The following is a 15,468-nucleotide window of genomic DNA, read 5'->3' on the forward strand; positions in this document are numbered from 1 at the left end:
CAGAGATTGTAACTGAAACACATCTCTGTCCGTTCTCCTCACGAGTAAAAAGAAACTAACTCTTTTGTCTTTTCCTTGTGTCTTGTATTTTCAATGTTCTAGGTGCACAGACCTGACACAATTAATGTTTCTTTTTCAAAACTATGCCGTCATTGTTTGTGTTTTTGGATTTCATGTGTTTTTAGTTTTGATCAATTGGACTTTATTACATTGAAAAGTACACAATTCCTAGTATGGAGTTTCTTTGTTTATTTATGTTTTTATTACAAAGAACATTAAAAATCACAATAGTTAATTTCAAGAAATAGATCTGAAACTTAAACCAATTAATACTGACAGACCTAAATGATAGTATTGAATAAAAATAATAAAAAGTCAACAAGTCCATTTAAGTTTGGTGAGAGGTCCAGAGCTGTGGAAACCTTAAAGTTCTTGTGCCTCAGTAGGAACCACTGTGTTCATCTTCATCATGTCTGTGGTTCAGATGCTTTGCAGCTCTGAACCACAGACACATTCCCACAGCTTGGAGACAGAGAACTAAACCTGCCTCAGTAATGAAGAGATCATGGAGTCACATTCAGATCTCAGACTGCTGTTACGTTTTCACTTTTTCAGATTTATTTCCTTTCCTGTTCAGTTCTTTTAACAAATCTTATCTTTGTTTTGGGGGAAGATAAGAAAAATAATTATCTTAGCAAGTTTTCACAAAAAGATATAGTTATGATACCCAGGGTGTAGCATTAAATGTCCTGAACCATTTAAAAAAGGCCAGTCACCATTTTGATGGAGAGTTCAGGACAGGAGGCTTTGCAACAAGTCTGGTGCAGAAACTCAGTCTGCAGGATTTCCTCTCGCTGCAGCGAAATCTGATGAAACGTCTCATTCAGAGTCTTACAGATTTCTAATCACTAACATCAGAGAAATGTTCCCTGATTTCAAAACTTTGGTTGAAGTTTCAGTCAATGTATTATGAAGTTGTATTCAAATAAAATGAGTCTTTTTTTCCAAGTAAATTACTAAAGTAGATGAATAAAATGGGCATCAGAAAAGTCAAAAAGGTGTTTGCTATACTAAAAAGTTATTAGAAATAATATGATTAGAAAGACAAAAATATAATGTGTGTGTAATTTCTTGTACTATTAAGTAAACTATGTATTGCAGTTTATTCTGTGGAGAGTATTTTGAGCTCCACACTATAAGGTGTGGTGGGTCAGACTTTAGTCTTTCCTCTGGAAGGGGTTAAATATTAACTACAGAATTATGAGCCTCTGCAAAATGTTGAAATCAAAACCTGCTTTTTATCCCAAACATAAACTTGAAAATATTACATTAATACATTTTTAATACCATTATGCCCACATTGCTGTTAAAGTTTCAGTATATGTGTTAAACATACATAAAGTTCACTCTTTCATTTTCAGATTGATTGAACGTTATGATAAATATTAACCAGGTTTAGCTCTTTGCAGTAATAAAACAATATCCAGGCTGGAAATCCTGGTGTGAAACTGCAAGATATTTTCCGGAGGGTTTGGTTTCACATCGCTACAAAAGATGATCAGGGTTAGCATGATTTCTATTTGGCCTAAAAATTAATTTAAAAGATTTTGTATTAGTTCATTTAATATGAACTAATGTTCATATCTAACGTGAGAACATCTTTACTGAAACATCTTCATTCTGAGGACTTTGACCACGAAACTCGCAGAGAAAAGAGAAAACAAGAATGTCACTAAAAAGGTATTTTCATTCATTTTATTCTCTTATTTCTTATTGTTGTTTCTCATAGCTTCTTATTTACTTACATACACTAACAGTACAATGTGAAGCTTGTTTTTATGATAATAGAAAAATGTAAGTTTCTGTAGCTGGCAGTAAAATCACGGCAGTTTTCAGGACGACGTTCTGCTTCAACATGTTGAAACAGACATTTTCTGTATGACTGTCAGTCTCTACTGTCATCAAGATTTGACCCAAAGTTATTTACATCCATCCAGTCATGTTTATTTCTGGTTTTTATTTTTAGCAGAGAACCTATTGGATCCAAACACGGTTTATTTTAGGATCAGGTCTTTACTTTGGGTGATTAAAACACCTTAAATCTAAATAATGTTAGTGTTTATTGTAACCAGACATCTATATTTTTGTCTTACCTGCTAAAAGACATCATTTTATTTATCCTAACAAACATTTTACTTCTTCCTTTCTTAAGGAGAAAATGTTTTCTTTTAGCAGCCAAATTCATGCTTGTTAAAACATTCGATGTTTAAAGTGGAAGGAAGAACTTATTTTTATTTTCCTGTATATTTGAAGACCTGATGTCTCTGTTTTCTAAATCAACAGCCTCACCTGCTGCTAGTAATTCCCTTAAATGCAGCAGAGCTGCAGTTATTTTTATTTTTCTTAGTCATTCTTTCAGCATTGTTGTATGAATCAATGATGAATAAAAATTGTCAAAGAAATTGTGGCCGTACACTTAACTCATATGCAGCCGTGTAAAGTTTAGAAATTTTGTCAAATCCATGAAAAATAATAAATCAATAAATAGGTTCACATTGTTTGTTAGTAAATATATTCCCAAGCTTTAAATTTATGTCTGTGTGTTTCAGTTTCTGTGTCTCCAAGATGATTCACAACGGAGATGGATTCATTTCTGGACTCTTTCTCAGCATTTTTATTTTGATTCACCTCAATGAAGGTAACGTCTTTACAGGAATAAGGATTCAGGTTTCAGACATGGACTTGGGGAGAAATTTAGTTTCATAAAGAAAGATTCAGACTTTATTTAGACTGGTCAGGCATGCAGGTCTAATTAATTTTATTAAGCAGGAGCTGGTATGTAAGTTATGGCTCTGACAAGTGGTGGGTTGCAACAGAACACAGTGAAAAAAACATTCTAACTTTATCTTAAACCCAATCCAGTTGGTATTTATATTTTGTTGGTAATGTAGCAGATTTTTCATGTAGGCACTTATATTTTTTCCTCAGGCTACAGGCTTGTAGGCTGAGTTTTGAAGACAAAATTAGATTTAAAATATCCACAGTTAGATTAATTAAGCAGAAAATGTATTTGTTTTTGATCATTTGTTACTAGTTACATCTAACAGAGGAAAAATACATCTTGAAATATTAAATGTTTTGTCTCTCAGGTCAGTCGCAGGAGGCAGATTTGTCTCAGACGGTCAGAGCGATGCCTGGTGAAGACGTCGTCCTGCCGTGTCATGTGGATCCTCCTCTGGACCTTTCTCAGTTTACGGTGGAGTGGGGGAGGCCAGACCTAAAACCCAGATTTGTTCATGTTTGGCACAACCAGAAGGAATATTTAGCTGACCAAAACAAAGTCTTCAAGGGAAGAACGTCTCTGTTCAAGGACAAACTGAAGGACGGAAACGTTTCACTGCAACTGTCTGATGTGAGACACTCTGACAACGGAAGATACAGATGTTACAACCCAAAAGAGAAAACAGAATACTTTATCAGTCTTCTTGTTGGTGAGTAAACCAAACAATAAATGTATTTATCTTTACCAGGACTGGTTTACAGTCTTATTAAAACCAAACAGGTTCACATTGAGATATATTTTTAACAAAGGCAACTTAGTGTTGGGTTTCAAATGGTTTGGATCAGTAAGAAGATAAAATAAGGAAAGCCTCGTTAACTAAAGAAAAGACAAATAATAAACGTGGAAGCTGTTACAGTTTATCCACAGAGATTTACATCACAATTACAGGAACAACAGTGTTGCTAACTGGTCTATTTAAATCTGGATTTTGCTTGAGTCACTGTCTGTCACCATGGAGAGTGTTGGAGCAGAACAACCACAGAAAAAACATAAAGTAGAGAGAAATTATGCTGGAAGTATTTTAATGATAAAAAGAAGAATATTAGTAATTTAAATCACTAAACACAAACAGTAAAACCTTTTAACTATCAATCAATATTAAGCTCTAAACTGTTTCCAGTTGGTGATCAATAAATTATTCCTAAGAAATGTGACTCTGAAACCTTTCAGGATATATTTTTACTAAATAGTTTACCTGTTCTGTCATCATCAGGTTCTGTTTCCTCACCTGGAATCAGTTTATCAGGACTTGATAAAAGCTCTGCTGGAGTGAAGCTGGACTGCAGGGCTGCAGGCTGGTATCCAGAACCTGAGCTGTTCTGGCTGGACGGAGACGGAAACATCATGTCTGCTGGACCTGCAGAGAAAAGCCCAGATCCTGATGGTGTTTACACTGTTAGCAGCAGAGTGACTGTAGAGAAGAGAAACTACAACAACTTTACCTGCAGAGTCCAACAGAGAGACATCAACCAGAGCAGAGAGACACACATTCATGTTCCAGGTAGGAAACCAAAACATTTTGATCAGTAAACACTTTAGTTATTTCAGTAACGGTTCTGTTTGGTCGTGTTTCAGACGATTTCTTCATGAATGAGTCCAGCTGCTCCGTTTCTATCAGCTTCAATGTGATTTTAGTCATCATGTTTGTTCTTGGAGTCGCTTTTCTTATTTGGATGAAGCAACAAAACCAAACGAGTGAGTGTGTTTTATGTATATGTAGAAACCTAATAAACTTTTACAATCTTAAAGAAAAACAATTTTCATTCTTTGTGTAGGAACTGCACTAATGATCTTCATCCGAATTCTCTTTTTGTTTCTACAGAAAAGAAAAAGTTAACAAAGAAAATCAGTGAAGAGCAAAAGAATCTCATTGCAGCAGCAAAACTAGAGGAGGAGCAAGAAAAGAGCAAGAAGGAACAGAAAATGATTGATCAGCAGATTAATGCATTAATGGAGATGTCAGAGGAACTAAAGGAGCAGAAAAAAAAACTTAATGATCAAACGGAGGAGACAGCAACAATGATTGATGAAGATGAGAAGAAGTTTAAGGCTGTTGATGAGGAAGTAACAAACCAGACGGGGAGCATGACAGAAAAAAAAGCACAAGGATACTTAAAACTGAAGGAAATTATAACAGAGAGCAAAGAGAAACTGACTAAGAGAAAGCAAGGTCATCAAGAGGTCGGATTTATGACAGATAAACTAATAAAGAGAACAAACGATGAAATTAACAAACTGGAGGAAAGAAAACAGGAGATAGAAAACAATCTAAAGGAAATAAACAAACAACTTGATCAAAAAGAGACACAGGAGTAAATCTGATGTCACTCATGAGACAGAAATAAATGAAGTTTTCATTTATTCTGCAACATCTTGATAAAAGAAAAGTTTCAACAGGTTCAAACTCAGCAGATTTACTGAAAACACTAAAACTTTTCTATCACTGAAACACTAAAGAAAGTTTAGATGTGGATTTAATCTGACAGGTGAAAAAACTGCTGGAAACTCAGAAAACAAACCAACTGAAAACATACCTAGAATATTTTACATATGTGTAAAATCTATTTTTCTTTCAGCTTTATAAACTTTTTATTTACTAAAATAAATGAAAAAACTCAATGAAAATAAATCAATGACATTTTTGTGTAATCTGATTTATACTGAATAAACACACAGGTGGTTTAAATGTTTAAATAATGTTTATATTTTCTTTGTAATAACAAATAAATCAGATTTTGTATTCCACTGAGTGTTTGTCCTATCATTGATGAGATACTCAGAAATGAAACATGTAAAATGTTGCTCTCATTAGAAATTAAACAGTTCATTCTAAAATAATGTTTATTTTACTTATAGAGCTTTAATCATTTTTTTAGTAAACATAACATCCTGTTGTTTTTTTATCTCAATATTTAATTCTTAATGTTTTTTCACCATCATAAAGCCTCATCTGTCATTCTTATAATCTTTGATAAAATTACAGGGAAGAGAAAATTCTGAACTTTATTGTTTTACTTCATCTTTACTTTTTCACATCAGTGTAGAATAATTTTAGATTTTCTTTTAGTTCAGTAAAAATTAAAAGCTGTTAATTGGAGGTTTATATTGAATGTTGTCTTCTAACAACATGCAGAAAGTGGAAAACAGTTGGACATTCACAGAGTTATGGGGATTGAACCTGTTTTTTAATGATGATATGAATATTTCTAATCAGTGTTCAGAGAATTATCCGTTCTCCATCAGGTTCTTTATGTATGAGGTTGAAGAAGAGTCAGTGAGTTGAATTCATGAATTAATTTATTAATACCAAATAATTTTCCATAGTTCATGCTATCCTTATGAGCAAGCAGAGTAAAATGGCATGAAGCAAGTTTTTTATTCCCTTTGTTAGCTTCTGTCTACGGACTAAAGAGGGTTTTTCCCTAAACATACATGTTATTTATTTTATCCTGAGCTTTGTGTGCATGCAATAGCTAAAAAGATTTTTCGTAGCTAAAAAAGGTAGAGGAAAACATTATTTATTATTCCCAAATCATATGCAAATCAGTTTTTGAAACTCTGGAGTAAACAGCTGTAATAAATCAACAGCTGCTTCTTCAGATTTACTCTGTTCAGCTTCAGATAAAATCTAATTTAATTTAACTAAAATCATGTTATTTGGTTTTAAATGACCAGTAATTTAAAAGAAATTAAAAAGCATATTTATTTATAAATATTTTAATAAATAAATATTTATGTATTTATTAAAAAAATAATAAATATTCTCGTCTCTATCTAGTTTATAAGCCGTTTTGATTTTTTCTGATAAACTGACGGTATTTACTGACTTTTTGTAATTTTATAATTACTGCTCCTGCTGTATTTCAAGCTGGTCTCACTGCAGGTTCTCAGAACTTTGGTTGTTCATAAATCATCTTGCTGTCATAACCATCATGAGAGGAGTTCAGATTCTCCACCTGTTCATGTTTTCCAGGTTCAGCTTCCTTCCACAGTCCAAAAGTACATCAGGAAACTTATTCTTTCTAAACTGCTCTAAGGTGTGGAGATGGCCTTGTGATAGACTGGTGATGTTTCCATGGTAACAGCAGTGTTGTGAAACAATGCAGGCCTTATCTTGCCTGCAGCAGTTAAATGCTGCCCTGTTTTATTTTGATATGCAAGTAGATTCAGAAACCAATTAAATCTCATTTGAATTACTGCCATCGTGTTTTTCTCTGGCAGGTTCATAGGGCATCAACCCTGAAAACATTTGATCCTTCAGCTTTAATGACAGTAGATAAAGCAACACTGCAGACTAAAGGGTGTTGTGTCAACCTTTGTAAAGCAGGACAATTCAACCATTTTCTATGTAACAGGATCTTGACTCTGTTGCTCTTGGACCTCAGATGTGAACTAAGTGGATTTGGTTTGAAGCTGAACAAAACCGGTAAGATTTATTAATGTTTGATTTCTTAATTTGATTCAAAAGTTTATCTCTTTAACTACTAAAGTTAGGAATCCACTTTGTCTACTTTACTTTTTTATGGAAACCATTACATTTGTACGTAATCAAGATAGGTCATATTTTACATTTAAATGAAATCAGAATCATTTCTGCTTCACATAGAATAGTTTGTTTCTTTTTATTAGAAAATTAACTAAACAACCTAGTTTAGTTTCACAAAGGTAATATGTTAAGGATTAGTTGTTTTTACTTTTCTGTTGAACAAAATAGCTGGAGATTAACACAGAAAATTATGTATTAATTTTTGCTCCTGTTTTTGATCCAATCTTCCTTGGACACATATTTCCTAAGATGTGTGTCTGGAATTGTTCTTTTTTAAAAATTGGAGATTTTTAAGTAGATTAATAAAAGAAATGTATGAAGCTTGATATCTCTTATTCATCTGCTTTGTTGTTCAGACACTAAATGTTTGCAAACACCATGTCCAGGAGAGTTAACCTGACATTCTTAAAAAGAAAGTAAAGTTTCTTTTTTCCATATCTGAGTGCCAAACTAAAGCCCAACAGATTTACTTTCACAAGCCGAGCACTAACGCTTTGGCCAAGATGCTCCACTTGATATACATATTAAATTTTATTAGAATTTGCTTTGGGTTTGTTTCAAATGTAATGAACCCAGAGATGAAAAGAAAAGAAAAAAGAAAGACAAAAAGGTGGAGAAAATGTTTAAATGGAAATGAAATAGAAGTAGAGGAGAGAGAACAAGTCAAGTTGATAGAAATCTGCCTCTAGATCTGCAGAAAGAGAAATGACAGAACCAAGAAACTGCAGCAACAAACAACACATGTATATATAATTATAACAGTTATGACATCATTGGAAATACAAAATGTATTCAGTGGCAACCGCAGCCCAACAGAGTGTATCTGACAAACACCTGAATCTAAACACCTGTGTGTGTTCTTGTGCCTAGAAGGTTTCTCCATAAGAATGTCCAATAATCAGTTTAGCGACTCACAGTCCAACTAATCAGGACAGGAGGACAGAAGGAGGACTGGAGCCACAAACACTGAGTTGGACACCTGGGAAGGTATTTGTTGTTGGACTAATTAGCTTCCAGAGTGAAGCTTTATTACATCTGTTATGGAAATGTTGTGCATGAACATAAAAAAAAAACAATTAGCCATTAAACATGTCAGGGAATACAAAGAGGATCATGGAACTGAATTAAAGAACAAAAATGAAAAGAAAAAGTACTTCAAGAAATGTAAGTCACTGATGATTGTGATACATAAAGCAAAAATATTTAATGTTAAAGATTAATCAGTTACAAAAAAAAAGAATATAGAACTGTAAACGTTTATTGATAATTTAACATCAGAGTGAAGATGAATACAGATTATTTGAACAGTGAATTTTGTTTTTATTTTGTTGGTAACAATAAAAACAGAAGATTTTATTTAAGATGTTTTAATGAAAGTGATGTTAATAATCCAGAAATGAAATATTTCTAGACACCAAACTGGTATTTAGATGACTTTTAATGCTCCATGAAATCACAATATTTTATGTTGAAGAATAGTGAAAATCTTTGTATTGATATAGAGGATATTTAATGCTCAATGAAACAGAAAATGAAGAATTTGAGTGAAAAAGAAAATCATTGTAAAACAGCAACTGAACATTAACATTAAATGACCTGAGTTTGTAGATATTCTGATTATAAGAGTAATGAACAGAAGAGACAATTTAATTTGAAGTTACTCAGTACAAGTGTATTAAATTCAGAAGAAAGAAAAATCAGTTATGAAAGTGATAACAGTCATAACATTTGATAGAGTCTAAATATAGATTTTATTTGACTATTTCATTCTCCTCCACAGTAACATGTCTTCATTTACACTCAGTTTTAATCATATCACAACATTTAAACTTTTTCTCTGAAGTTACCTTTTTCCTTTGCCAGATCTTCTTTAAATTTTTTCAGTTCTTCTTCCAATCCACCAAGTCTGGACTTTAACTGATTCTCTTTCTCTTCTTGTTCTTCCATTTTCTTGGTCAGTTCATCGTTCTTCTCTGTGTGGGAAACAAAACAAACAAACTTCAGATTAGCAGAAACAATATCTTATAATAATTATATGTAAAAGCTTTGTAAAATATTATTATTCAGCGGTGAAACTTAGAACTCAGTGTATGGTTCACACAAAAATGTGTTCCTGACAATCACAGTTGGTAAGAAACAAAGATTCCCATTAAATTCCATAGGAAATGAATGCGAATCATTTTGGACCCACTCACCGAAGAATTGGGTAGTGCTGTAAATAATAGGAATAAGGAAATAATCAAAACAAAAGTCCAAAACAACAAGGGATCTTAATCAAGATGAAATGTTCAAGCTCCCAAAACACATCAGGAAAATGGTCCTGATGGCCGTGAGAGATGAAGCACTCAGCCAATGTGTCAGACCATTGTCACTGGAAAATATGAAGTTGAAGGAACAATAATGGGAGAAAAAATATTTATGAAAACTCTTGGAAATCTGAAGTAACATATGAATATAATCTTTCTCAGAAGATAACAAGACATTATCAGATTACTGATTAAGTCCAGCAATAAAGTAGTTTATTGCTGGACTTTGACCCAGTTGCTTATGAGACTCTGAAGTTTGCTGAGCCAAACTGAGTTGAGCTGCTTTCACTGCAAACACAAAAGGTATGCTTTTAGAATATCACATTTGAAACAACTGGTAAAGCCTGATTTTCTTTTGTTTTATTTACTTTATTTATGTCTATCACAAAAAAAAATCAAAGTTTTCACTTGCTTTATCTTGATACCTTTGAATTTTTTGTCTTTTAAAGATTTGGTTATTTTTGGAAATTAATGTTACCTGCTTTCTATTTTTAAACTTCAAGTATTTCGTTCTCATGTAGCATTTTGAAAAGTTTATTTAAGTTGTTATATTATGGCAGGTAACAAGTCAGAGCAGCCCAGGATCCAAGACGCCGAGGCAAGAAGTAATAACCATGAGCCACTTCTTACCCCCACAAGTCCTGAAACAAGTGGAAGTAAGCAACTCATTGGACATTTTACTGAAACTGAGACTGAAATTGTGACAACCAGTAAATCAGTGGAGATGATAAGTGAAAGAAAAATGTTTGATGTAAAAGACTATGCTAAAAACATAAAGATTGTTACATTTACAGTTGGATGAGAAAAGAAGTCCATCACATGTCTATGTGAAGCCAAATTACGTCAGAACTGGACGTTATGATCTGGATGGCTGAATTATGCTTCAGTTATTTTGGAATAGAGTAGATTTTAAACAACTTTTGCAAAGAATTACAAATAACCTAGTTGGATTGTTGGACATTTTGCATTTATTATTACAAAATAATACATTTTGGTGCCTAGTGTCTTTGTGATGATATAATCTGTATATTGTTTCCAACAACAGGTGAGAATTTAAATCCACAGAGGGAAACAAAACCACAAAATAAAGACAAGATGTTACCTAGTGTCGCAGAAGTGAAGCAGGAACTAGAACACCAAAATGGTAAACAAAGAAAATATATCAAAGCCAATCATTTGATATAAAATATTAAATAGATATATAAAAAAAAATAATAACTGATACATTTCTAGTGAAATTTGGAAAAAAAGTATCACTGGTCTATATATGACCCAAAATACTCAGGTTTTTGTTTATTTAGTTTTGTTTTTTGATATTTTGGATCTGATTGTTCAGTATTTTGCAATGTTAGTCTTTTTTCCATTAGTAGACAAGGATGATACGCTTCAGAAGGACCTAGAACAACTCCAACACACCAACAAGCGGTTACTCGAATCCCAGAAGGCATCAAAACGTGAACTGGAGACCCTGAAGGATCAGCTGACCCAAAAACTCCAAGACGTTGAGAATAAGAGGAAGGAAAATAAAGAAGAACTTCAGTTGGTGGAGGAAACCTCTGACGGGGAGCAGATGTTAGAGGAAAAAGATAGGCTGTTAAAGTCCCAGTGGAAACTGGATGAGGAAAAGAATATTTATGAAAGATACATACTCAGCACAGAGAAGGCGCTGGAACCTCTGGAGATGCAGATGACAAGAACTGAGAATTAAACAGAAGAAAAGGTGTCTAAGGCAGAAAAAAGTGATAAATAAAAACAAATGTGGAGTCACTAATCAGCAAGCTTCACTTGAACTAAAATATGCTTATTTTTCTTACGTTACTGTTTCACCAACATTTTTGAACATTTTTAATATGTTTGGTTTTGCTAAATACATGTCATGGTTAAATGTAAAAGAATGAAAACCATACACACATTTTTTTTAAACCCCTGTGATTGTCTCAGTCACAGGGATATGTACATAGTTTTAGTTTAATTACTTTTCAGTAATTTATTGCAATGATATTTTTGAATTAGGCTCAAAGGTTCTTTTTGTCAGTTGCATATTAATATTTGTTTGACTGTAATTTCCAAAGTGTTCAAATTAAACAATTACTATAAACACTGCAAACCATTTAGCCTGATGTTTTCTCCTGCTCTTTTTATATTTGTAGGATTTATTTGGATTTTCTACAAAAACTTTGTGCTTATATTTGTTTCAGACAAAACATAACTTTTCATAATGATTGATAGAATCAATCACTCAATCAATCAATCAAATTTTATTTGTATAGCACATTTCAGCAGTAAGGCATTTCAAAGTGCTTTGATCCATGTCTAAAAAATGTTGAATTCAGGAAAAAATGTGCCCATTATGAAATGGATTATAGAGAGCAAGAAGTTGTGACAAGGAACTATGTCATAATAAATTTTGAAACTCAGTTTATTTTTCTAGAAAATTTCTGACATAAATATCAAAATTTCTGAATTTACCGGCTAAAATTTATTGCCTTTTTATTCTGCTATGGCCGTAATACATCTTTGTATTTATATGACACAAATTTAAGTGATGATTTATTTTTAATATGTGAAAACCTTTTTATTAAGAGAAATCAAAATGTTGCCTGGCATAGGAAAAATTAAGCCTAGGCATAAATTCAAACTGGAAGACTCATTCATCTGACCTGCTCAGCCAAACATGTCGTCATGTGCCTCAATTCCAACCTATCGGTGATGATCTCCTCCAATCATCAAGAGTCGCTCCCTTGATAAGGACCAGCTGTTCATCTGCTCACGCTCCATGACCGAACTTCACCCGTCCTCCACCCATCCTCCTCCTTCAGCTTGTCACTTCTTCAATATTCACTCAGTCTTCGGCATCCTCTCCACCACCAGTGTCCGGGGCCGAAATGGGTTAGACGTCTCTAATCTTCATACACAGCGGCTCATTCTCTGACATTTGTCAATTAAACTTTCTAATACCATTCTCTCTCTGTGTGTGTGAGTCCTTCCATTTTGAAATAAGGATGTCGAGAAAACAGCAGAAGATGATGAGGATGTTTAAAAAATGAAGTGTTTGAAATAAAATGGAATTAATTTTAAAAATTCTGTTATTTTTTGGTTATTATTCTCATTCTGCTGCATTTGTTTTGAATTGCTTGGTTCCTTGTCTCAGTTATTATTAAATCCATGATACAACCCCATTTTCCTGTTGTTATTTGGGTCCTGAAAATAGTCATGCACGATAAATGATGCATCAGTTTTTTGTCCTTTAAAGAAACTAAAATCAAAACCATTAAAAAAAAAATCTGACCAGCTTTCTGCATGTTTGCACAGGTATTATCCTGATATATCTTAGGTGATGAGCTCCGAAGTCTATGGGGTTTGAATGCCTGTTTGCCATCACCTTAATCTTTCTCTCCCTCACAGATTTTCTGTCAGAATCAAGTTAGGATTGAGTAACTAAATTTATAGACCACTTTCCATAGAGACAGGAATTATGTGATGTAAACAGGGAGTAATAAAAAAACTGCATAACATAAAACACTAACAAAACAATGTTAATCGTGCAATAAAATACAAAAATGTTTTAAAGAGATTATGCAGGTGTAAAGAACTGAGTGTTTTAATGATTCTAATGATAAAAGAAAACACTAGAGGTAGACATAATGTTCTGAAAAACAAGATCCTGAGGAGTATGGAAAACTTAGATCACAACTAGACTATAAAAAATACAGAAAAACAAATACTGACAAACTGATAGAGCTACTTGAGATCATGGTAAACAAAGTACAGAATGTGATGTTTTTATCATGAAACAATAAACATTTCTTATTTTGTTATTTCCATCTTGGTGCATTGATAGTGATTTAGACACACCGCCATTTGTTTCACCAAGTGCTGTTGTCTTTCAGATACTTTTAAAATAATATCAGTGTTATAAGTTGCTTCTACACATAATTTTTTGTTCCTTGTCAGTATGTTGGGAACACTGACAACAATATTTTTGCTTCCATTAAGTTTGCTTTGACCACAGTTCCTTGTAAAAGGATCGTAAAGGAATTAGATATTTTTTTCCTACAAAAATACAAGGAGGCAGAACATCCATCCATCCATTTTCTGTTCACCCTTGTCCCTAATGGGGTCGGGAGGGTTGCTGGTGCCCATCTCCAGCTACGTTCCAGGCGAGAGGCGGGGTACACCCTGGACAGGTTGCCAGTCTGTCGCAGGGCGGAGGCAGAACATGTTGGAATTTAGTTCTGTATTAGCAAATGTAAACTTGGAAATGTTTATTGATACAGCTCTGAATGTTTCTAAGAGCAGCATGTCTGCAGTTCATAAAAGTTAGAATCTGCACATTTACATTTTGATACCTAGTCTAGTTTTTATTTAAATATTATCCAGGTATTGATCGCTGCATCATAATAAAACAAAAATCAGTCTTTGAATCTCTGCATAAATTCACAATTTGATTTCCATGACTTTTCAAAGCTTATTAAACAACTGAGGACTAGCTCTGGTTTAAATTTCACTCATTCTACTGCCAGTTTGGTGGGAATTAAAACATATTTGGGACATTAAACTTGAAATATCCACCACCATCCAATGCCCCGTAATCACAACCCGTCTGAAATGGGCCCTGATAGGTGGAGCTGTTGGAATGGCTATTGGTGTTTCAAAATCCATTGCTTCTGCCTGGATATATCAATGTAAGTTACAGTTATTGAGTAGTGTTTTTGCTAGTTACAATAATTTTTTTGAGTTAAATTTTAAAAAATGAACAGTGTTAGTTTTGTAACAATGCAATGAAATGTTTATTTATCTCAGTATGTCATTTTCTTACATGACAGATAAGAAGTCAAGACAGAACAGAACAAGCTTGAGTCGAGCTGTGATCAGTCAGAGTCTCTTCTTACCACCAGGAGTCCTGCAGAACGGGAAAACAGACAAGCTGCTGAAACTTGGACTGAAAATGAGTCAACCAATACATCAGCTGAGATTATATGTGAAAAAGAAACATTTGATGTAAAAGATTAATTAGTTTACAAATAATGCCTGATATATTTCCGATCTTATAAGTTCATGTTGTTTTTCTAATAATAGATGGGAACTCTGATCTTCAGAAGGACAAAAAACAGTTGCTTGACACGGTGAACGCAGTAAAACATGAACTGGAGAACCAGAAGGATCAGCTGAACCAAGATGTTGAGATTAAGAGGAAGGAAAACAAAGAGGAAGTTCAGAATGTGGAGAAAAAAATAACTGAGAGAAAAAGCTCTGATGATGAGGAGCTGCTACTGAGGAGAAAAAAGCTTTTAAAGTCCCAGTGGAAACTGAATGAGGAGAAGAAACTTTATGAAAGACAGATACTGAACATAGAGAAAGTGATGGAACCTATAGAGAAATACATAATGAGAACAATGGAGAAAAATAAGTGTCAGGAAAACAGCAGAGGAAAATGTATCTAAATAGAATAAAATACAGAAAGAAACAAATGTGAAGTCACAAATCAGAAATAACAAGGATGTAATCGGTTGTGCTTGTTACTTTGTAAAACCTGACATGTTAACTCAAATGATTTAGGAAAACTGATTACATAAATTGATTTAAGTTTTGTAACTCAACTATTTTAGTTTAATTTATAACGTGATTAGAGTCTAAAGAACCCAAAGCAATTATGATAAGTTAACTGAAATGCATATGTTTGTCCACTTGCTTTATTTAGTATGTTGCAACTTAAACCATTAACTATGTTAGACTCTATTTATTCATTCTTATTTAAATGAATTACATGTCCA

General features: G+C 33.3%; 1 protein-coding gene across 1 annotated transcript; it reads left to right on the forward strand.

Moving 5' to 3' along the window:
- Window positions 1-1,482: 1,482 nt before the first annotated feature.
- LOC114156936 (butyrophilin subfamily 3 member A2-like) lies at window positions 1,483-5,422 on the forward strand. Its single transcript, XM_028037565.1, has 6 exons — window positions 1,483-1,740; window positions 2,610-2,698; window positions 3,150-3,491; window positions 4,056-4,343; window positions 4,418-4,537; window positions 4,665-5,422. The coding sequence occupies exons 1-6, from the start codon at window positions 1,727-1,729 to the stop codon at window positions 5,156-5,158; spliced, it is 1,347 nt and encodes a 448-aa protein (XP_027893366.1). The 5' UTR covers window positions 1,483-1,726; the 3' UTR covers window positions 5,159-5,422.
- Window positions 5,423-15,468: the final 10,046 nt, after the last annotated feature.

The sequence above is a fragment of the Xiphophorus couchianus genome, chromosome 14, assembly GCF_001444195.1.
Source record: "Xiphophorus couchianus chromosome 14, X_couchianus-1.0, whole genome shotgun sequence".
In the NCBI taxonomy this organism is placed as follows: domain Eukaryota; kingdom Metazoa; phylum Chordata; class Actinopteri; order Cyprinodontiformes; family Poeciliidae; genus Xiphophorus; species Xiphophorus couchianus.